This window comes from Schistocerca gregaria, chromosome 6, assembly GCF_023897955.1.
Source record: "Schistocerca gregaria isolate iqSchGreg1 chromosome 6, iqSchGreg1.2, whole genome shotgun sequence".
NCBI lineage: Eukaryota > Metazoa > Arthropoda > Insecta > Orthoptera > Acrididae > Schistocerca > Schistocerca gregaria.
In genome coordinates this window covers 214,159,937-214,184,595 of record NC_064925.1, presented here as the reverse complement: position 1 = coordinate 214,184,595, position 24,659 = coordinate 214,159,937, and the positions used below count along the sequence as shown (strand labels likewise).

The 24,659-nt window shown below is 42.8% G+C and overlaps 1 protein-coding gene across 4 annotated transcripts in view; it reads right to left on the bottom strand.

Moving 5' to 3' along the window:
• The window catches only part of LOC126278480 (slit homolog 1 protein-like), a 187,769-nt gene that overhangs the window by 7,434 nt on the left and 155,676 nt on the right, over positions 1 to 24,659 (bottom strand). For all 4 annotated transcript variants that reach the window (XM_049978631.1, XM_049978632.1, XM_049978630.1 and 1 more), the window contains exons 6-8: positions 22,699 to 22,893; positions 12,711 to 12,960; positions 194 to 366 (exon numbers count right to left, since the gene is read on the bottom strand). In XM_049978631.1, coding sequence (XP_049834588.1) covers positions 194 to 366; positions 12,711 to 12,960; positions 22,699 to 22,893 — 618 coding nt within the window. The remainder of the gene's footprint in view (positions 1 to 193; positions 367 to 12,710; positions 12,961 to 22,698; positions 22,894 to 24,659) is intronic.

The following is a 24,659-nucleotide window of genomic DNA, read 5'->3' as shown; positions in this document are numbered from 1 at the left end:
GTGGCATACAACTTGGTGCTTGTAATCATTGCATTTACTGCCTTCTAGCAGTGGTACTTTGCAAATATGATGGTTCTCTATCACAGCTTCACAAGTATTAATATTCATTTTTATTAGTGCACAATAAATTGTCTAAAAATCCATAACATATTTTTATGAACATGGCATTATGTTATATATACTGGGAACCTACCGTACACAGAGGCAATCCCTGAAAAGAGTCTGGGTGCAAACTGCTCAGCATGTTGTTGTGGGAGAGTCGCAGTTGCAGAGTACCAGTTCTACAGTTGTCAGCACCAGTGGAACTCTCTGCAACGTCACCTGCTTCTGTCTTCAGTAACCCATCAAATGATCCTGCAGTCACCTCTTTTAGCAGAAGATCAAATACAGTTTCATTAGATTTGCAATAATAGTCTGTCCTTCTGATAGAACTGTTTTATTAACAGTCATTCCAAGGAAATAATTAAAATTTATTGTACTAAGCTACTGTTACCTTTATGGAATTACACTAAAGTGCATGGTTATCAAATAAAATATTAGGTATTCAATATAATTATTGGAACCAATAATTGTTGCTTTTTGTTACTTTTTATTTACATTCCATAATAGAAGACAAAACTAGACAAACTGAGAAATAAAGCACTAACAGATATGGCTGGGATTAAAAGAGCACTACTACACTGAGTCAGAATATATCAGGTTAATGATGGAACCAACAAGGACAGTTTGACTAAAGCCAGAGAGAAAAATTGAAGAGACTTGGGAAGAGCAAGAACACACCTGAAAGATGATATAAAGATGGACATTGCAGGAGAGGAGGAACACTAGATGACATTATAAACAGTACTATATATTTGCAGAGGAAAAGATGAAGGAGGCTTGTACACTGCACTGAGGGAACTGTTTCCGTTAAATGACAATGATGATGAACCAGTTTTAAGTACACAAGGACTCATCTTCAGATAGTCAGTTGTTAAATGATAATGATATTGATAGTATTAATTTCAAGTACACAAGCACTCATCTTCATATATCCAGATCATATGTCTTTCCAAATAGCTAAGGCTGACATATTATTTTAAAATTCTTAGAAAGTGCATCTTACTAACAAACAAAGTAACAAAATACATTGTAACAAAGAGATAGAGGGGCTGGCCAGTACTTACCTCAGCTCAGTACAGCCGATAGAAACACAAAAAACAACCGAAAATTTAAGTTTCTAGCTTTCGGAATAAATGTTCCTTCATCAGGGAGGAGAGAGGGGAAAGAAAGGGAAGAAGAGAAAGTGTATTTAGTTACTCACAACCCAGGTTATGAAGCAACAGGGAAAGGAAAACAGGGAAGGTAGCAAGGATGGAGGCATGGTTGTCAGAGGGAAGCCAAAGATATTCTACTGCAGGAACTGTGCCAGCTTCAAACCAAAGAGGATGCATACAGAAGTAAAGAGGTGTATAGTATAAAGATGTAGGATGGAAAGATGCATGAATGGCTAAAGAGGAAAGGGAAAGAGGAGAAGACTGAAAAGTAAATGGGAGTGAGGTTGTTTAACGTAGGTTCAGTCCAGGGGGATGGCGGGATGAAAGGATGTGCTGGAGTGCAAGTTCCCATCTCCACAGTTCAGAGGGGCTGGTGTTGGGTGGGAGAAGCCAAATGGCACATACAGTGTAGCAGGTTCCTAGGTCCCTAGAATTATGCTGGAGGGCATGCTCCGCTACTGGGTATTGGACATCTCCTAGGCGGACAGTTCGTCTGTGTCCGTTCATGCGCTCAGCCAGTTTAGTTGTTGTCATACCAATGTAAAAGGCTGTGCAGTGCAGGCATGTCAGCTGATAAATGACATGTGTAGTCTCACACGTGGCCCTGCCTTGAATTGTGTGAGCATGCCCTCCAGCATAATTCTAGGGACCTAGGAACCTGCTACACTGTATGTGCCATTTGGCTTCTCCCACCCAACACCAGTCCCTTTGAACTGCGGAGATGGGAACTTGCACTCCAGCACATCCTTTCATCCCACCATCCCCATGGACTGAACCTACGTTAAACAACCTCACTCCCATTTACTTTTCAGTCTTCTCCTCTTTCCCTTTCCTCTTCAGCCATTCATGCATCTTTCCATCCTACATCTTTATACTATACACCTCTTTACTTCTGTATGCATCCTCTTTGGTTTGAAGATGGCACAGTACCTGCAGTAGAATATCTTTGGCTTCCCTCTGACAACCATGCCTCCATCCTTGCTACCTTCCCTGTTTTCCTTTCCCTGTTGCTTCATAACCTGGGTTGTGAGTAACTAAATCCACTTCCCCTTCTTCCCTTTCTTTCCCCTCTCTCCTCCCTGATGAAGGAACATTTATTCCGAAAGCTAGGAACTTAAATTTTCGGTTGTTTTTTGTGTTTCTATCGGCTGTACTGAGCTGAGGTAAGTACTGGCCAGCCCCTCTATCTCTTTGTTAGTAATTGTTTCACATCTTTATATTAGATTTTCCATTAATTAGTTAAAATACATTGTAAGATCATTCACAGCATCCCACACAAAATGCTTACAAAATCATGTGTGATACATGTCACTCCTAAACAGATCAAACCATTAAAAGCTTTGTAGTTACCTATGAACAATATATGGATATTCCTGGAAATAAAATTGTAAACAAATCAAAGTTTTTTAAATCATATTATTGTATATTGTGATGCACTAAAATATAGTGAATTAACACTCCAGATTCTCTATGTTGCTCTAAAGGATATGAAAATGGATCTCTATGAATAATTAGAAATTTGCACAGAAAATCAAACCCCATCTTCTACTGTATTTGATAGCCAAACAGAAATTGCTTTCGGTTCCTTCTTGAAGGATTTTCACTGATCACTGACACAGTATAATTAATAGCTGTGATAGTTACTCATTAACTTACATGCTATGTATGCTCTAAGTACTTGTACATATAGGAAACAAATTTGAAACCATAATTCCTTATCTGTGTAAATCATACAACTTTATTTCTTGGACTGTGTGTATGTAGTTTGTTTATTTCTTGGACTTTGTGTATATAGTTTCTTTGTTATATTAGAATGAATTAACCTTCAGGTATTGTCATTTTGTACTTCTCTTACCTCTAACCTCCTCCACACATAACCCTCACTCAGTTTTTATAACACACAAATTACTCCTTGCTTCTCTTGTGCAATGTTGGTTTAATTGCTACCTTAGTATGTAGTCATGCTATCAACTGCAGTAATGATATACATCTTTCCCGAGAGCAAGTTTTTATTAAAATACAGGCAGACCCTCATTTAAACAAACCTTTTTTTCCATTAGCAAAGAATCCTGCATCTAGAAACCATTTATTCTCTGCTAACATGTAACACAGTAGTCTTGTTATTAACAGGAACAGATTTTTATGATTCACATCTGTTTATGTTGCTTTCAAACAGCATTTTTGCAAAGAATTTCACAAATACAAATCATATCTTTTGTTACCTTCTTTCCTTGAGCTCTTTTTATATGTAAACACTATATCAAGCTTATGCTGATGTCTTCATGTGCTGCAGTACATCATTTAGAAGCTAGTGTCAGTATGCTTCTCACAGAACTGCTGGCAAATATTTACCTCCAGAAGATCAAATTGTTAGTACTGCTGAATGGTTCTTAATCTATTTGCTGGTGCTTATCATTATGCCAGAACAGATATGTGCTATGTATTCTCAAGCAGCAACATGGAATTGTGCCAGTGTACCATCATGCATGTAGGACATACACATCCATTTACCAAAGGGACACAATCTGAATAGTTGATTAGCTTGTGCTTCAGGAAGTTAAGGTCATATGGCTAGTGAGCCAGCCCTTAGGAAAAGTGGTCATATCAACTGACCACCAACGACACCTGCCCAAATGTTAATGGAAAATTTCCACTGGTAGTACGTGAGTTCTCATACACCCAAATATGTGCGTTGTGGATATTTTTAATACCATATTGGGTAAAGAATGTTTCATCTGTAAATAGAATGTGCCTGAGGAACAGTGGGTCATTCCTACTTTGTTTAAGGCTCCATTGGCAGAAGGTAACCAAGACTGAAAAGTCAGGTGCAGCCTGGGCTTGCAAACTGTCCCTTGTGTAATATCTGCCATTTGGTGGAACGTGAAATGGGTTGTGCTGTAACAATCCTTTTGGTACTTGTGCCCAGCATTGCAATCACTTATTGTAAAACATGCACCTCCTTTCGTCGTGTTGACCCTATTCTTGGTCTACCTGCAAGTTTCCATGTTGAGTTTAAATGAAGCAGTCTTAAAATATTTGCTGATAGGATCTCGTGAAAACTTTGCTGTCTGGCTGTCTTCTATGAGGACATTCCATGATCCAATTGTGTTGTCTCCCAGGCTTTGCCACTAGCACACCCATGCCTGAAATGGATGTCAGCCATTTTTTCATTTGAAAATGTGTCTATAGACATGGCAACCCCTTCAAATGCTATGATGGGGACTCAAATGGAGAGCCTGAAATTGTATTTAAATATCGACATTTCGCACTATTGTTCTGTAAGCTAGCAGTACTGTTACCAGTGATGTAAGGAGTACAATACAGGTGGCAGTATACTATAGACAAGCAAAACGCTTCCACAATAGCAATTCAAAATAACAGCCCCGGTTGCTACATGCTCGATGGAAGAACTTCGTTCTGTTGCGTGTTTTCTGGGTAATGAAGGTACAAAACCTACTGAAATCCACTGCTGAATGGAGGTCCAGATGATGATGCATGTCTGTCATTGCAGCAAGAGTATGAGTGGAACAGAAAGTTCCGAAACAGCGTGCCTTCTCCGACAGACGCTCAGCATGCAGATGAGGTACATTGCGTTGTGACACTGGAGCCTACTGCAGCAGTTGAAGCCGCTGTGATAGAAAATCATCGTGCAACAGTGGATGAAAGAACCGCAAATGTGAACATTAGTCATGGTTCAGCACATCATTCAAGAAGTGCTTAAGTTTCGCAAAGTGTCTGCAGGATGGGTGCCACAACAGCTAACTCCAGAAGTGAAAGAGCAACGTGCTGACATCTGTGAAGAACTTTTGCTGCTCTCTGAAGCAAAAGGTGATGGCTCCTTCGCGAGAACCGTTACAGGAGCCGTAATCGGGTACACTACCACCAACATGAAAAAAGAGAGCAAGCCAGGAATTGCGCCATTCCTCATAACCAAAACCGAAGGAGTTCCAGATGCAGCAATATGTAGGGACGGTTTTGCTGACTCTCTTTTGGGATGAACGTGGCATTGTCTTGGAACGCTACAAGGCTCAGTTTGCTATATTCCAATACGTCAAAAAATCGACTTCGGCCTGCAGAAAGATCAAAGTGACGTGGACTTCTGACTACAGGCGTCATTTTACAACATGACAATGGTCGCCTTATATTGCCCATGAAACATTTGCAGACATCAATGACCTGCACTTTGATACTCTGCCACATTCGTCATAGTCTGCAGACCTCGTACCGAGGGATTACTATGAGGCGTGTTTTTTAAGTAAGTAGGCTACAGTTTTGAAATTAAAAAAAGACGTACTACGATATCTCAATAATTTTATTTTTACATGAAAGACTGTACCTTAACCTACTTTTCTACATAATTTCCGTCAATATTGAGGCACTTGTCATAACGTTGTACCAGTTTTTTAATATCTTCCTCGTACAAGTCTGCCGCCTGACTTGTTAACCACTGCATCACCACTGTTTTGACTTCGTCATCGTCTTGAAGACGCTGACCGCCCAGGTGTTTCTTCAAGTGCAGGAACAGATGGTAATCACTGGGGGTAAGATCGGGGCTGTACGGAGGACGATCTAGAGTTTCCCATCGAAAAGATGTGATGAGATCTTTGGTCTGATTCGTCACACGCGGACGGGCATTGTCTTGCAGCAAAACTGCCCTTGCTCAACTTCCATGGGCTGTTGCTTTGATTCTGGTGTGACGTAGGCCACCCATGTTTCATCACCCGTAACAATTTGGCTTAACAAATCATCACCGTCAATGTGGTACCGCTCAAGGAAAGTCAATGCACTGTCTAAACGTTTGGTTTTGTGCACATCCGTCAACATTTTGGGCACCCAACGTGAGCACAATTTTCGGTAATGCAAGTGCTCGGTCACAAAACCATACAAAACATTACGAGAAACATTAGGAAAGTCATCCTGCAAGGAGGAAATCGTAACGCGTCTGTTTTCTCTCACCATTATTGTCCATTTCCTGCACCAAACTTTCATTAACGACCGAAGGACGCCCACTCCGTTGTTCATGATGCACATTTGTGCGGCCATCTTTAAATGCTCTCAGCCACTTTCTTACCATTCCATCACTCATAATGTTTTCTCTGTAAACTGCACAGATCTCACGATGAATATCGATCGCTTTTAGGCCTTTAGCACTAATAAATCTTATAACAGCCCGTACTGTGAACAGCCCGTACTTCACAGTTGGCGGGACTCACGATTATCGGAGGCATCTTAAACACTCAGTACACATTGTAAACAAGGAAGAACCAGACTGTAATGGCGTCAGTGCGTAGATTAAGGTACAGGTTTTCACATAAAAATAAAATTATTGAGATATCTTAGCACGTCTTTTTTTAATTTCAAAGCAGTACTTACTTAAAAAACACGCCTCATACTTGTTTGGACCACTTCAAAGAGACGATGGGAGAAAACAAATTTCGTTCCGATGAACAGGTGCAGCAGACAGTGCACGACTGGTTGCACACACGACCGGATGAATTTTTTGTCAGAGGAATCCGTGCGCTTCCTACGCGCTGGAGGAATTATGTTGGACGCCAGAGAGACTATGCCGAAAGACGATGTACTCCACTTTTGTTCTAAAAAAAATTTAAGGTTTCATTTGACTTCCCCTAGTACACGTGCACATTCCGTTTGCTGCCTATCGTTCAATATTTTTTTTTTTTTTGCGTTAAGGTTTCATTCTACTCACTTCGTACACGTGGACGATACATATCCTGTTCATTGCGGGGACTAGTACCTCGAAGATAAAGCCATTGGTCATTGTTCACTTATTACTGACACGGGCCGAAACTTGAGCTATGATAGATTACTTCAAGGTCACTGTTTATTTCACATTAATGAAAGTAGTGTACCGATCTAACAGACAGCGATATGCCAGCAACAAAGCCACAGCATAAACATAGCATTAGGTATTAACAGTATTGTAACATTGGCATGACTGCAAGTGTGCATAAGCCGTATCTAGGAAACTAGTGGTTTCTGGACCTATGATTTTTAGGACTATTTGCTTGTTTATCCCCTTTCTTTGTACCAATAATAGACAAACACTGTACACGTTCTTGGTTTGACAGACACTCTGGCGCATCTAGACTGGCCCGCTTAATCCCATAGGAATGTCAGGACTATCTGAAACAACGGGTGAAACTTATCAGTGAACATCGCACCAATGTAGTAGCCCTATGGGATCTGTTCATCAATTACTGGCATAAGATGAATACGGAAAAGTTGAAGAAACTTGTGAACCCTCTTCATCGCCAAAAAGAGGCCATTACCAAGGCTGGAGACAGTTGTATATGATGTCTGCGCGACGTCTCCTACAGGTAACTAATTTTTGTCAGGTTTGCTTGTGCATGTGGTAAAAAAAGGGAACCTGGCTCTCAGGCCTTCGAGATCATGCGATAGTTGTGTCATCCTCAGTCACTGATCATCAGAGGTGGTATGGAGAGGCAAGTAGTCAGCGTACCGCCTTCTCGCCTATTGCTGAAGTTTTGACCTTGGAGAAGCCACCTCTCAATCCGCTACCTCCTCAGTTCGCATCAAAATGCTTAGTGGACACCATTCGAGTTCTCCCATCAAGGAAAAATTTCTGCCAGTACCAAGAATCGAACCCATGTCCCCCACACGACGGTCTGTCGTGATGGCCACTCGGCTATGGAGATAGTGCAAAACGTTTTTTAGCACTTTTTTGGCATAGGGGCCATTACGGTAACGGTTCCAGAGGTTGTTTCAAGACTCAAACACCAGTGACATACATATGCAGAGTGGAGCGATGAATGAAAATTTTTACCAAGGGCAGGATTCGAACCCAGGTCACCTCCTCACTACGTAGACTGCACGGACTATCCTAGCATGTGTTCTTCCACAATCCAAATTTCCATTCATGCCTCAGCCGAATCAGAATTCCTCCTAAACTCCAACAGCACTGCAGAGGCTCTCCAGCTGTACTGGAATAGCACCTTAGCATCGAAAAAACAGAAGATGCAGCTTGACACTCAGGCATAGGTGCTTTTCCAATGTTTCCAGAGACCTTTTGAAATTTCAGATATCTATGATGTATACATGCAGACCGAAGTGAAGAATGAAAGGTCTCAACTTGTGCCAATGCTAGAATTTGAAACCACGGCTCCTGCTCACTGGGCAGACGCACTAACAACTACGCCACCCTGCCACAGTGGCTTTACACAGCTGCACGGACTATCCAGCTGCGCCTCCCTTCTTCAATCCAGAGTAGAGTGGCGTAGTGGATAGCACATTTGCCTAGTGAGCGGGAGATCAGGCCAGAATCCCTGCCTTTTGGTACAAGTCCCCATTCGTCACTGCAGTTTGCATACATACAGAGGGGTCCAAAAAAATGTATCCATTGTTTAAGAGTCCGTAACTTGGAAACTAATTAACGGAGTTGTCTCATTTTTGGTGAAAGTGTAGCCTAAAGTCCAACTTAAAGATATCACTGTAGGTGTTCGAAATGGTCACCATTAACATCCACACACAAACGATGCCGCCGAACTGCATCACGAACTACTGACTGCAACGTGTTCAGTTGGATATTTGCACATGAATGTACGATGGATTCTCGAAGTTCATTCAGTGTGCGTGGCTTTTGTCGATAAACGACACCCTTTTAGTGTTCACCACAGGTAAAAGTCCAGAGGAGTTAGGTCTGGGGAACGTGGTGGATACTCCACAGCACCTCTATGGCCTATCCATCTACTTGGTAGATTTTCGTCGAGATACGCACATGGAAGTGGAAAAACTACCATTTCTAGATGTGCTGGTCACAAGGGATGGCCAAAACCTGGGACATAGCGTGTACCGAAAACCGACGCACACGGACCGATATCTGCACAAACTGTCAAACCACCACCCGAGCCAGAAAAGAGGCATGATTCAGACGCTCGTAACGCGAGCAGCACGAATATGTGAGCCGCAGCACCTTAAACGCGAAATGCAACACCTGGAAAGTGTTCTGAGGAGCAATGGGTACTCCACAAATGATATTAGAAGTGTAACAGAGCCAAACCACCGGCGAAGTAAGAAACCAGAAAAAGAAATGTCGGGTACGGCCTTTCTGCCATACATTCCCAGAGTGACGGACAGAATCGGCCGTATATTACACAAGCACGGCGTAAAGACAATTTTCAAACCGACAAGGAAGATCAAAGAATGTCTTAGATCGGCAAAGGATAAAAGGGACCCACTTGCAATGTCAGGAATATACCGCTTACCATGCACATGCGGGAAAGTTTATGTCGGAATGACTGGAAGATCAATCAACACCAGGATCAAAGAACATAAGCGACATTGCAGGTTGGGACAGGTGGAAAAATCGGCCGTGGCAGAACACGCACTGAGTGAGACCGACCAGGTACATGTAATAAAATTCACCGACACGGAAGTTCTGGCTGTAGAGAAGCACTATCACACCCGCTTGTACAGAGAAGCTGTAGAAATACACAAACACGGGAACAGCTTCAACAAGAAAGAAGAAAGCCTTAAGGTAAACGGCTCCTGGCTTCCCGTACTGCAGAGAACGACCGTAGCAGGTAGCAAGAGGAGAAACGCACCGGAAATGACCGCGGAAATGACCGCGGAGAAGCCCTCGGACGTTGGCGCGCAAGGTACATATAGTCTGCGGCCGCGAGCCCGGCTCCAGTTCACCTCCGGCAATGGAGGGTGAAGCTTTGACAATGCCAGCCACTCGTGCTGGCGAAACGTCAGCAAAATCATCACACGAACGTCGGCCGAAGAACCCGAGACAGAAGCAAATAAGCAGTTTGTCAACAAGTGGCCACGAAAGTCTTAACAATTTTGTAAACTCTTCCGTCTCCATATAAGTCTCGGATGGCAGGTAAAGAGATGTCTGAAGCTTCTGAAGGTACACCTCACCGATAACTGTGCCATCGAAAAAGAATGGCCCAATCAAGCCCCGGCAAGACAACCCATACCAAACATTGACTCCTGGCAAATTCACGGCTGTGTGTACATGGACGTTCGGATTTTCGGCGGCTCAGTAGAGGCAAATGTGGCGATTTACTGTACCATTGAGTTTGAACTATGCCTGATCAGACCACACAATCATCTCTACAAACTCTTCATCGTTGCGGACCATGTTAGTAAAACACTCACAGTAGTCCATTCTGCAATCTGAGTCGTCCTCATTCATTGCGTGTAGCAATCGTGGGATGTAGCACTTCCACTTTGCTGTCTTCAAAATTCGCCGAACACTTGAGCGACTCCCTCCAGTTTCACGGACACACTGTCTCATAGACTTCTGTGGGGAGCGAGTGAATTGTTGTAACACAAGACGGAAGTTAGCTGGACTTGTTACTGTTACAAGTCATCCAGATCGTTGTTTGTGTACATCTGTAACACAGCATTCGGCTTCAAATTTGTCTCGAATGCGACGAATCGTTAAACGTGCCAGTGGCTCTGTTTGATACTCATTTCGCCATTGCCGTTGAACCTCATTAATGTTTTCGTACTTAAAATACCACTTCAAAACTGACTTCCTTTTATCGAATGTAAGCCTTGCGCCATCCATGTTTACTCGAATAACTATAGTTCAATTTTTTTTTTTTTTTTTTTTTTTGCCGGCTCGCGCATGCCCGCCCAGACGCGGGAGATTGCTGCGTTGCCAGTTGCACTCGCCAAGAGAAGCAGCGCCACAGTATACTTTGGTTCGCAAACTTACATTAGGGAGGAGCGCACAGTTTATGAAGTAAAGCCACCACGGCCGCCTTAACGCTTTCGCTGCTTCAGAGACGTGCTCCCCGCATTCCGCGCTGTGCGCAATTTTGTCATCACTGCATTGCTCGCCTGTGTTGACACATGGTGTTCCGACTGCTTTGACACACTTATCATTCGATTTCACGAAAACTATTTGGCCCAAAAATTTGATTTTTACACATCTTCTTGACTGATACCTTCCCCATATAAATGACTTAATTTTGTTACGATGTTCAACACAGTTATAGTGCAGCATTAAATGTAGTAAACCACTGCTCGAAATTTTGAAGAGTTTGCAGAGGTAAAAGTCCACAGCATATACTTTCCGTATGGTCGATTTTACTTGCCACTAGAAATTTCAAAAAAATACATTGAAACGAATAAAATTAATGAAGTAAGACACTTCGATAATGTTTTTAAATAAAGAAAATATTGAGCATTAAACAAAATTTGAACTCTGAACATTTGGCGTAGCAGCCCAACAGCATAACCATTACGCTGACACAGGTTGTCATTCAAGAGAATGCCTGGAGTTCCTTAAAGAATCACGCAAAATACCAACAAACACTGTTGGTATGACCATGAATTACGTTTCGTCGAAGTACAATAGGAAATAAACAATTACCGCTGTTCTTTATTGCGAAAAAGCGGTTAGTGAGAATGAATTTCCTTGCTATTATCGCCTGAATTAGGAGGCTTATTGCTTGTTTGGTTTAATTAATTTATAGAACATGAAGCAGTGGTATAAAGTATGCCTTTTCCAAACTTTCTTTTATAGAAAGTCTGCTATCAAGACATTGCTTTTGTTCAATTACTTTATTTATGACTTAACGTTTCTAAAACAGAACACACTTGTCCATGCTCTGCACTGCAGTCGAGATCTGGCAACATCGTTCTCTGTTCATTGGCTGACTGTGTTTTGTGACGACAGTTGCACAGAACGAATCTAAACTCGGCCGCCTTCGTAAATGACGTGCACTCTAGGTCAACTAAGAATAAAACACTGACCATCTAATGGTGCCAGCTGAATTTGGAGAAGAGTCATATTACTCTTTTCTAGTCAGGATGCTGTTAAAATAGTATTTTAATTGTAGGTTACACCATTTGTGCAAAAACCAGGCCAATGGAAGAAAGAGGGAAACATATTCGGCAAATATATTCAAACTTATATTGTTTCAGGGACAATGAAAGGTCCTGCGCTGTAAATTGGTCGTTTTTGGACCTACTGAACTATTTAAAATTGTTTTTGACCTAATCTATATGGGATTGCAGCGAAATGAAATACAACATTTCGTCATAAACTTTTCTATTAATCGATGTCAGAAGTGTGTTTCATTTCTTTTAGCCTTCGTCACTATATGTTTTACAGTAGAAAAATCAGATTGGCTTTTTTTTACGCCATACGTAGTAAACAATAACAACATTCAGTATTAGCAAACGACGTGTAGGCTACACCTTGGCGTTACAAGACATGGCGGCTCAGTTTTCAAGTTGCTTCAAAGATGGCGATGTCATAGCCAGTCTATGTTGCTTATAAAGGTCGTTGGACAAAACAAAACAACGCAATACAACGCTCGTGTGGCGTTTGCCGGAACTACAGACTATTACACTACCAAAGATGATACAACTTCATCAGTTAGTTTGCCATTTATGGACTTTTAAACAGTGGATACATTTTTTCTCTGTATATCACAAGAGAAGATAAGGTACCATGCAGAAGCGGCAGGCTGCTGAGGGAGAGGTATCGCAGGCGCAGGAAGGCCGCGTCCTTCGGGAAGACAACACTTCGCAGCAGCTTGTTGCCGTCCAGGACGAGGACCTCCAGGCTGGGCAGGCGTTCTCCCGTCAGCTGCGGCGGCACCGACTCGAAGCTGCAGCGCGAAGCCTCCAGGCGGCGCAACGACGGGGCCGACAGCTCAGTCGGCAGGGACGCCAGGGGGTTCCCCGAGATGTCCAGCTCCTGCCGGCGTGCCGTCTGGCTCATCACCACAGCTCACAACTCCATTACCCGTGTCCAATCAACATCTGCATCTCTCATACACGTATCACTACGTTAACATGTGACATAACTTCCAGTAGACGAGTACCTAATATCAGTAACTGTTTTTAAGGTTCCGTACCTAAATCGGTAAAAACCTAATAGGATCACTCTGTTGGCCGTACAGGGTGGTCCAATGGTAGTGACCGGGCCAAATATCTCACGAAATAAGCACCAAACGAAAAAAACTACAAAGAACGAAACTCGTCTAGCATGAAGGGGGAAACCAGATGGCGCCATTATTAGCCCGCTCGATGGCGCTGCCATACGTCAAACAGATATCAACTGCGTTTTTTAAAAATAGGAACCCCCACTTTTTATTACATATTCGTGTAGTACCTAAAGAAATATGAATGTTTTACTTCGACCACTTTTTTCGCTTTGTGATAGATGGCGCTGTAATAGTCGCAAACGTATAAGTACGTGGTATCACGTAACACTCCGCCAGTGCGGACGGTATTTGCTTCGTGGTACATTACCCCTGTTAAAATGGACCGTTTACCAATTAAGGAAAAGGTCGATATCGTGTTGATGTTTGGCTATTGTGATCACAATGCCCAACGGGCGTGTGCCATGTATGCTGCGCGGTATCCTGGACGACATCGTCCAAGTGTCCGGACCGTTCGCCGGATAGTTGCGTTATTTAAGGAAACAGGAAGTGTTCAGCCACATGTGAAACGTCAACCACGACCTGCAACCAATAATAATGCCCAAGTGGGTGTTTTAGCTGCTGTCGCGGCTAATCCGCACATCAGTAGCAGACAAATTGCGCGAGTATCGGGAATCTCATAAACATCGGTGTTGATAATGCTACATCAACATCGATTGCACCCATACCACATTTCTATGCACGGGGAATTGCATGGCGACGACTTTGTACGTCGTGTACAGTTCTGCCACTGGGCACAAGAGAAATTACGGAACGATGAAAGATTTTTCGCACACGTTCTATTTAACGACAAAGCGTCATTCACCAATATTAACGTAAACCGGTATAATATGCACTATTGGGCAACGGAAAATCCACGATGGATGCGACAAGTGGAACATCAGCGGCCTTGTCGGGTTAATGTATGGTGCGGCATTATGGGAAGAAGGATAATTGGCCCCCATTTTATCGATGGCAATCTAAATGGTGCAATGTATGCTGATTTCCTACGTAATATTCTACCGATTTCTATGCACGTGGAATTGCATGTTACTACAAGATGTTTCACTGCATGACAGAATGTCGATGTACTACTAACATGATGGATGTCCGGCATATAGCTCGCTTGCGGTTGAAACGGTATTAAATAGTATATTCCATGACAGGTGGATTGGTCGTCGAAGTACGTTCACCGGATCTGACGTCCTCGATTTCTTTCTGTGGGGAAACTCGAAGGATATTTGTTATCGTGATCCACCGACGTCGCCTGACAACATGCGTCAGCGCATTGTCAGTGCATGTGCGAACCTTACGGAAGTCGAACTACTCGCTGTTGGGAGGAATGCCGTTACACGTATTGACGGACATCATTTTGAGCATTTGTTGAATTAATGTGGTATTTACAGGTAATCACGCGGTAACAGCATGCTTTCTGAGAAATGATAAGTTTACAAAGGTACATGTATCACATTGGAACAACCGAAATAAAATCTTCAAACGTACCTACGTTCTGTATTTTCATTTAAAAACACTACCTGTTACCAACTATTCGTCTAAAATTGTAAGCAGTATGTTTGTGACTATTACAGCGCCATATATCACAAAGCGAAAAATGTAGTCCAACTAAAACATTCATATTTCTTTACGTACTACACGAATATCTAATAAAAAAAATGGGGGCTCCTATTTAAAAAACGCAGTTGATATCCGTTTGACCTATGGCAGCGCCATCTAGCTGGCCAACCATAGCGCCATCTGGTTTTCCCCCTTTCAAGCTAGACAAGTTTCGTTCTTTGTAGTTTTTTCGTTTGACGTTTATTTCGTGAGATATTTGTCCCGGTCACGATCAATGGACCATCCTGTATATGTCTTGTCAGTCCCACTGTTCACACCCCTTTTTCTCATCAACGGGTGGACGTATCAAGTTGACATTTACGTTCCTTACTTAAGTCCATACTCCCTTGGCGGTGTAAAAAATTTAAATTTCTACGACAACAGGCGTTTATGTCACATGTTTTGATACTCACAAACTCACTCATCAAAACCTGTAGCATACTTGCCGTTGGACTAGAACCGTGGAGTTTGACAAGAAGCAAGGTTTCACAATACAATCAGTGTAAAAAAAATCCAAAATTTGTGAATCTGTAATTATATCATAGGAAAAACAAACAATTTTTGTCATTTGTTACCTGACTCTCTGTCTGTCCGTTCGTCTCTTAAGCCCTCCTTTTCTCAGGGGCGCTAAAACGTATCTAGTTGAAATTTATGTCACATGCTAAAGTCGATGGTCCCTCTGCGGCGTAAAAAATTTAAGCTTGTATGTCAATGAAATCATACGATACGGCCATTTATGTCACATATTTTGATGGCTTGGCAGTATCGATATCGATAACAGGCAAAAATAATTGAAATTCCCGATTCCTGGGATGGATGAACTCTCTAAATATATAATAAGTTTATATGGAACTGTCAGTGTGCGTATCCTAATCGCACTTACCTAGATTTTTTTATTTGCTGTCGTGCTTACACAGGCCCTACCATATTAAGGACTGAAGCAGATCCGCCGTTCCAGATTCTGATTATTCAGCATAGTGACTGTTTCTCTCCAGTTAAATATTAGAGGTACAATAACTTCATGCTAGGTCTAATATTTCTACTTGTCTTTCACTGTGTAAAAAGCCACTCCGGAATAGCCGAAAATTTTTAAAAACGAAACTTAACTTGACAATCTAGGCACTTTCAAAAACGGCTGTGCATTTACATGGGAGCGAAAATCGGCCGTGGATGTGGAAATCCAGCAGCTGGCGCCGCATTTCCAGTATCCATATTAGAGTGTTTACGTGACCAATCAGAAAAGGTGTTGGGAAACCAGTTTATGAGATACTGTTTGGTAGCCCAACGGAAGCTGCGTGCACTTCGAATCAGAGCAAATTTTGGGGAGAAATACATCAGTACGCAGATATACTTCGCTCATTTTCATTCAAAAATGTCACACGAAATAATTTTCTGGGTGAAAACTGTCATGAAGAGGGAAATGCACGACAGTTACATTGGGTGCAATGCATGAAATCAGGCGAAATCTTTCACTGGCTCTATTACTTGGCGCAAGATATTATTTTCTAGGCGTCTTTACGTGCTCATTGTGCCCTCAGAACTGAAAGGAGCGGCATGACGCTACCGACGGGCATACTAGAGACACTGTCCAATATATCTGTGCAAAGCTTCACCAGATTTTCTCTGTGGTTTCCATTTTGCGATCGATCGAACATTACTTTCAGAGTAGCCCTCTATGATGTTCTCACCCACTGTGATCTAGACATGTACTTAGAAAAACGCCCAAGATCGTACAAATCACATGTACTGTACATCTTCAGACCTTACTCCAAAGGTGATATGTAGACACGGATCCACAAAGAAGGAACTGTAGACGCCTCCAGATACTGCCAACTGCATCAACTGACAGCATCTGCAATTTCTGCTCTGTGGATCCGTCTCCACACATTAGCTTTGGAGATGGTCCGTCCTTTGGACTGAAATTACTCACCGAAAATGTATTAGTGCGACCTAGGCTGATTTTCTAAGTACATTTGTGCAAATCGATCACTTTCTTTCCCAAAATGTTTTCGAAAATATGTTCTGGGCATGTGGTTACGGAGCTGGGAATTTCGACTTATGCTTCATAGTATATGTCTTATTCTCTCATGAAGTTTGTTGTTAATAATCCATTGCAGTTATCAAAAGGAACAATTATGTACATAATTAAAATACTCGAAGAAAAAATGAAATTCATTATTCCACATCAAGATTGCCTTTAGCACAAAAAGGGTGCACAATGCTGCCACGAAAATTTTTGTTCACCTACCCAATGTTATAAAATATGTCTGACGGAGAGCAAAGTTAAATTTGAAAAGAAACTAAAAATGTTTCTTCTTGATAACTCCTTCTATTCCGTATTTTTATAATTTGTAGAAGATGGTAGGTAGGAATAATAAACACCCAGCCGTATTTAAATAAAAATGACGAATGGTCACCATGTAGCCATATTTACATAAGAAAGTGTAATGTGAATGAAAAAGTCTCGTTTCAGATAATTATGAGCAATCGCAATGGAGAGTATCCTTGGAAGACTTTTTAGACATTCGCCGCTAGCCAGCCTTGTAATAGAAGTTTAATATATTTTCTTAAAATTGTTACGACATTAACAAAACTCAGTTAATTTGCAAGTGTCACAAGTTCCATGGTCTAGCAATAATAAAAGCTGTACAAAATGGCGGAAACTGCTTTGGCGGTCTCTAGTGCACATTTCTCCATGTGATTCTAAAATCACTCACTAGACTGAAATACCTACCATGGAACACCATGATTTTCGAGGTACACTGTCCTTTAAGAACAACATTGTCCCCTACAAAAATTATTAATATGTTACACAATAGATATTATTTATTGCCAAATGTAAAATTTTTTCTCCGGCCAACACCAAGCTAAGGCAAGCCAGGCCAGTGCCCCATGTCGCAATCAAAACGACAAACAGGCAGAACGCCGACATTCCGAAACCAGAACGAACTCTAAAGATACTGCCTCATCTCGCACGTGTTTGAGGCTGGAATCGTAAACTCAGCAACAAGACCTCTGTGAGGAGAAAACATCATGCCATTCTGAAAACAAAGCTTGATTTCGTAGGAGAGATTCAAAGTTCCACTAGAATACCTATCAACCTGCTGATATGGCAGAAACACAACAAACCGAAGCCCTGAAACAGATTCTTGCGAAACAGAAGGGTGAAGAGCGATGATGAGCCTGGAAAAGTCCATTGTCTTAGACAAGCAATAATTAATACTCAAGCTTCTGAGCCTTGGTCTCCATCTTTACATAGCAGTACACCAGCTACAAGGCTAAACCTGATTTGCTGCTGCACATTCTTAGGGGCGGTAAACATGCGAGAGCCGGCCGCGGTGGATTCGCGGTTCTAGTCCGGAACCGTGCGACTGCTACGGTCGCAGGTTCGAATCCTGCCTCGGGCATGGATGTGTGTGATGTCCTTAGGTTAGTTAGGTTTAAGTAGTTCTAAGTTCTAGGGGACTAATGACCACAGCAGTTGAGTCCCATAGTGCTCAGAGCCATTTGAACCATTTAAACATGCGAGGAAAAACAAAAAAAGACAATGATGGTTGCGGTACTTCTTATCAGTGAGAGGGAAAATCGTAGGTAGACGGATGGAGATGTACGCATCAAGCAACTGGCAACACTGCCTCTGCGATATTTTTGTTTAGGGAGTACTTCCTAAATTACTTTACATTTGTGCTGTTTAAGACTTTTCCGACGTAATAACTGCGTCAATGATTCACGGGCGTCTCGTCGGATAATGTTGTGGAAGCTGCACAATATTTCGATGTGACAGCTGCTCGTCATCTTCAGGTGCTTACTGACATGTTGCTGCAATGGCTCGCCATTATATAAGCTGACTCTCTAGAAAAACGCAGGCGCCAAGGGTTAAGACTGTAACGTCATCGTAGACGAATCATAGAGCAGGGCGACATCCAGTGAAACCTGAAGATGACGAGCAGCTGTCTCGTCTAAATATTCTGCAGGTTCCACGACATTATCCAACGCGACGCCCGTGGACCATTGAAGTACTTTACATTTATCAATTTCGTTCTGTTAAGACCGAGATGTTGAGCAGTATCAGCGAGGAAGTCCTGAATCCAATCACGGATCTGATCCGATACTCGGTAAGCTCGTATTTTATTAGCGCAACTGTATCGAATGCCAGCCGAAAGTCAAATTAGACGTCATCTACTGGTCGCCGTTGTCTACGGCCCTCTGAACCTCATGGGCGAACAGAACAAACTGAGTTTTCCAAGCTCACAGTTTACAGAGCCTATGTTGATTTTTATCGAAATTTTCGTTCTCCAAAAACATAATAATGTGTGAGGATACAACACGTTCCGTAATTCGACAAAAAACTGACATGCCTGTAAATAAGCGAATTTGTCCATGAAAAATGTAATTTCATGATAAATAAGATCTATGCCAGACCGAGATTCGAGTATAGGCCTTTCAAAGGCGGATAAATGCGAGATAATGCCTAAAACCAAGAGGAAGCAGACAATAGTATCTGATTAAAAGATTAGTGGCGAACATCTGAAGCCCGTCATATGATTTAAATGTTAGGTGGCAAGGAAAACTCCGGACAAGTGTGAGCAAGACTCACGCACCGAGGGCTCCGCACAAACTTAATTATGTGTATAAATAGTTTATCCATTCCAGGAATCGACGATTTTTGGTTGTTATCTATATCGATACTGGCAAGGTATCAAAATATGTGTCATAAATGTCAGCACCATTTGACAGCGCTGACGTAGAAACTTAAGTTTTTTACATCGCCAAGGGGTCGTAGACTTGAGTATGTGAACTGATACGTCTAACCGCCCCTGAGAAAAAGGGTCAGACAGACAGAGAGACAGACAATAAAGTGGTCTTATAAGGCTTCCGTTTTCACCGATTGCACACAGAACCCTAGAAAGCGATAAGAAATGGGTAGCAACACGTTAAATCAGCAACGAGGAATGTGAATGGAAGATTTAATTTTTTTTGGAGGGTTCTGTGACAAGCAGAGCATCTTCAAGGGCATCACTTACAAGATGCTAAAGCGCCAGCCTTTGAGGGTCATTATCAGTGCACATGCCCACTTCTATTTAATTTTTGTTACAATCATAATTACCGATTGTAATCTAATCTCTCCCCTGATCCTTATAGTTTCATTTGTTTACCTTTCTCTGGTAGTAATTCACATCACGCGCTTCTTCATAGTGCGTCGAGTACCCCTGAGTTACTAATGATTTTCACAACAAACGTCCAGTTCTTGCACAATACAGCGCAGAAAACTGTATATTCTTTCAGGTGTCAATGTACATCCGAGACAACATTTATGATGGCTGTACACTTCCCGAAAGTAAAAATTGGATCTCAGAAGTACTTTCAAAAGCACTTTCTGCGAACAAACACGTCGTCGTTTCTACGAAAACACGTGAAAATATTAATCGATTACATGGCTACCACTCGTCGCAAGGTTGCCAACCAACACAAAATTTACTGTTCCCTGGATTTCGCGTTGTTTTCACTACATACGTTTATCTGTTTAATTATTGAATGACCCCGTATTAAGCCTGATATGACAGTTGATTGGCCGGCCTTAGTGGCCGAGCGGTTCTAAGCGCTACAGTCCGGAACCGTGCGACCGCTACGGTCGTAGGTTCGAATCCTGCCTCGGGCATGGATGTGTGTGATGTCCTTAGGTTAGTTAGGTTTAAGTAGTTCTAAGTTCTAGGGGACTAATGACCTCAGAAATTAAGTCCCATAGTGCTCAGAGCCATTTGAACCATTTGACAGTTGATTTTATCACTGTAGTGTGTTTTCTGCACAATACATTTACGACAGTTATGGAGTAGATTAAGGTTGGGATCCATCATCTAAATACACTTCCTCTGATAAAAATGATGCCCATAGAAGAAATGGCCAGATGTCATTGTAGCATTCTACGTATAAGTGATTAGAACTTTAATTCTCTCTGACAGGTAGAATGGCCACCTTAGTGTATCATTATTTCTCGTGTTTAGTATTGTTGCAGAGGCTGGTAGGGTATACAATGGGCGTGAATAGATGGCACGTACTCATTGAGATGGCGTTATCAGCACCTGATACAGACCGAAAAGGGTCTCATTGTTGGTCTCCATTTGGCCAGCTAGTCTAATCGTGCAATACCCACATTTGTGGGGCAGTCCGATGTGACAGTGGCCTGACATTGGACTGCGTGAGAACGTGAGGGAAAGCTTGTTAGGGTTCGTTACCACAATGGAACCTCTTTCGGCGTGTAGCAGGTATCACTGTCTCAAATGAGTACGTGACATCTCCGTGTCCTTCATAGTGATCACTCAACATCTGACACTGTTCACTCCCCTCATATACCGCGCCAGCCCTGGTAACAACACTAAACATGAAGAACGTCAGGTTGTGGTCGAACGCGTCATACCACCACAAGGGAGGATCTCCATAGTGTACCAGGCACATCGAAAATCTTTCGTCTCTCTGCCTGCCATCCCAAAACAAGTAATGGGCTTTCTGTAACATTCTGTATCATTTTGCACCGTTGATCAGAGACTATGAGCAGCTGGAATAGGGAATTGCCTCCCCGCGTGTAGGTCAGCGTTAACATCACAACGCAAACGGCAGTGTTTGGACTGGTGCCAAGATCAGGGAGCACGGCTTGCTGATAAATGGCACCGCTATGCTTCGCTACGCATCGCTTTGAATCGCAGTTTTGCACTGCCCCAGATGACCATCAGTGGGGAGTATGGAGGTGACTTGGGAGGAGGTCCCAATCTTCCAGTGTTTTGGAGAAGCACAATGATGTTACTCTTGGTGCTGTGTGTAACTTTAGGCCATGACTGACGGTGACTTCAGGAAGTCTGATGGCATAACAGTACATTACAAAAAATGGTTCAAATGGCTCTGAGCACTATGGGACTTAACTTCTGAGGTAATCAGTCCCCTAGAACTTAGAACTACTTAAACCTAACTAACCTAAGAACATCACACATATCCATGCCCGAGGCAGGATTCGAACCTGCGACCGTAGCGGTCGCTCGGTCCCAGACTGCAGCGCCTAGAACCGCTCGGCCACACCGGCCAGTCAGAACATCACAGTCATCCTGCATCCTCATGCATTACCTCTCATACGATAGTATCGGTGTGGCATTTTCAACAGGACAATGCTCGTCCACACGTACGTGTCCTGTGAACTGTCTGCATGATGTTCAGGTACTCCCATGGCCAGTAAGGTCCCCAGATCTGTCCCTGGTAGAACATATGTATGACCACCTGGAATGTCAACTCTGTCTCTGTTCCAATATACAGGATATTATGGATTAGTTACAACAGTCGTGGGCCAGTTTGCCTCAAGAGAGGCTACCATGGCTTAATGATATCCTTCCGAAGTGCATCAGAACATCCATCGAGGTCAGATGGAGTGCAGTATCATACTGATAACTGGGCTCATATTGCTAAGTTTTTGTAAATTTGACTTGATATTGTAATAACTGAAATAACATGACATAAAAAATGATTCAAATGGCTCTGAGCACTATGGGACTTAACTTCTGAGGTCATTGGTCCTCTAGAACTTAGAACTACTTAAACCTAACTAACCTAAGGGCATTACAAACGTCCATGCCCGAGGCAGGATTCGAACCTGCTACCATAGCGGTCGCGCGGTTGCAGACTGTAGCGCCTAGAACCGCTCGGCCACTCCGGCCACCTAACATGACATACCCTCTCAAGCTGTGAAGGTTCATTTCCTTTCCTCCTCCCGTTCAGAATACGTCACTTTTTTTATCAGATAATGTAGGCTGGGATCTGGGAGTTTGGAAAGAACTATCTCCAAATGTGGACACCTTAAACTGTTGGCGTCGGACTTACCGGCGACTGGGAAGAGATGACCCTGTGTGGACACTCACCACGAGATTGTGGAGGCCGACTCCGTCGAGGCTGGTGATGGCGTTGTCGGGCACGCGCAGGATGGTGGCCCACGGGAAGCCAGCCAGCAACTGTTGCACCTCCGACAGCCGGTTGTTGCCTGCCCGCACGTCGCGCACTGACTTGGGGCCACTGCCCACCACTCTGTCCAGCACGTTGCCAGATACGTCCAGCACCTGTCGGGGCGACCAAAATCGTATACAATACGTGTTTCCTATCCAGTACCAGGCCGTGATAAATAAGTAACCGAGCTATGCTGTATAACCAGGTGGTTATACACGGTGATTCCGCTACATGAGCACTAACTGCAGGAGACGATCCTTCAGAGTATAAAGAGCTTTTAGGTCATTTGCACTTTTAATCAGAAATTCATAATGTTTAGACTATCTGATCGAAAGTATGTGGGCACCCCTATTTAATGTAGAGTTGGTCACTAGATCTCAAGAGTGGTGGACTAGCCAGTATGGAGGCAGGAAGTACTGTGTTGTCAGTACAGAAGCATTAACTAAAGCAGTATAGGTCACTCAGGGAAGCTTGGTGGTTTTCAATGTGGACCAGTCATTGGATCTCACGTGCACAACTAATCAACCAGGGACATTTCAACCCTTCTAAAGCTACCCAAGTCCACTGTCAGTGATGTCACTGTAAGGTGGAAACGTGAAGGAACAACCACAACCAAATCAATGTCAGGCAGATCTAATGTACTGACGAAGAGGGACTGTCAGCGCTCTGAAGTATGGTTGTACAAAATCGAATGAAATCAGCGGAAGGAATCATTCGAGTTGCAAAGCACAACCAGCAAGCAGTCCAGCTGGTACAATGACTGTGCTTAAGGAGTTAAAAAGAATGGGGTTTACTCCTCATAATCCATACATTTCTACAATAAATGCTAAGTGACACTTGAAGTGACGTCACTGGACAGAGGATGACTGGAAACGAATAATATGGAGAGATCAATCGCGCTACACCTTCTCGCACTGCGATGGAAGGGATTGGGTTTGGGAAATGACTGGAGAATTTTACCTTCCACAATGTGTAGTGCCACCAGTGATGTATGGAAGTGGTGGTGTTGCAGTATGGCGATGTTTTTTGTGGTTAAGGTGTGATCCCCTTATTGCGCTTAAGAAAACGATAAATACTGGAGGAAATGAAGACATTCTATGGTATTGTGTACTGTGTAAGCTAGGAAAAAAATTCTGTGATAATGAGTGTTTGTATCCGCAAGACAATCCAAAGCAGCGTGAGTGAGGAAATGATTTGTGGGCAATAACACTTCTGAAACTGACTGGCCTGCCCACAATCCCGACCTGCACCCAGCGGAATACCTTTTGGGCGATTCAGAACATCTGCTTCACTCCAGACCCCAGTATCCAACTTCCTCATATTTCGGCTCTAGAAGAAGAATGGACTACCGTTCCTCCATAGACATTCAGAAACCTCATGGAAAGTGTCCGCAGTAGAGTCCAAGCCATCATGAAGGCAAAGAGTGGACACACCCTATATAAACGGCCACAACAAATGGCTGGATACTGTTTCTCAAATAGTGTATGCTACAGGGCATTTATTAATTCATTATATCTGTACATTACAATGCACGCACGACGTCATGCGGTGAGACCATCATTGGATAGTCTTCAAAGAGTTCTAAGCATGTACAAACATGACAGCAGCATCTGATGCACAAATTCAAATGAGCCATCATGTATCTGAATGGCTTCACAGGTAGAATGAAACCTTTGTTCCAGTGTCTACATGTCCAGGGTGGGCTCCGCATTCACGATTTATTTCTGGTACATCGACAGAAAGAAATCTAAAGAGGTGAGGTTTGGCAACTGGGCAGCCCATGCAACTGGATCACCTCACCCGAACTATCTGCCAGGTCAAATGTTATTGTGATTACTAAGCGCGAAAATACAGAAGTGAGTTAGAGTACCAACATGTG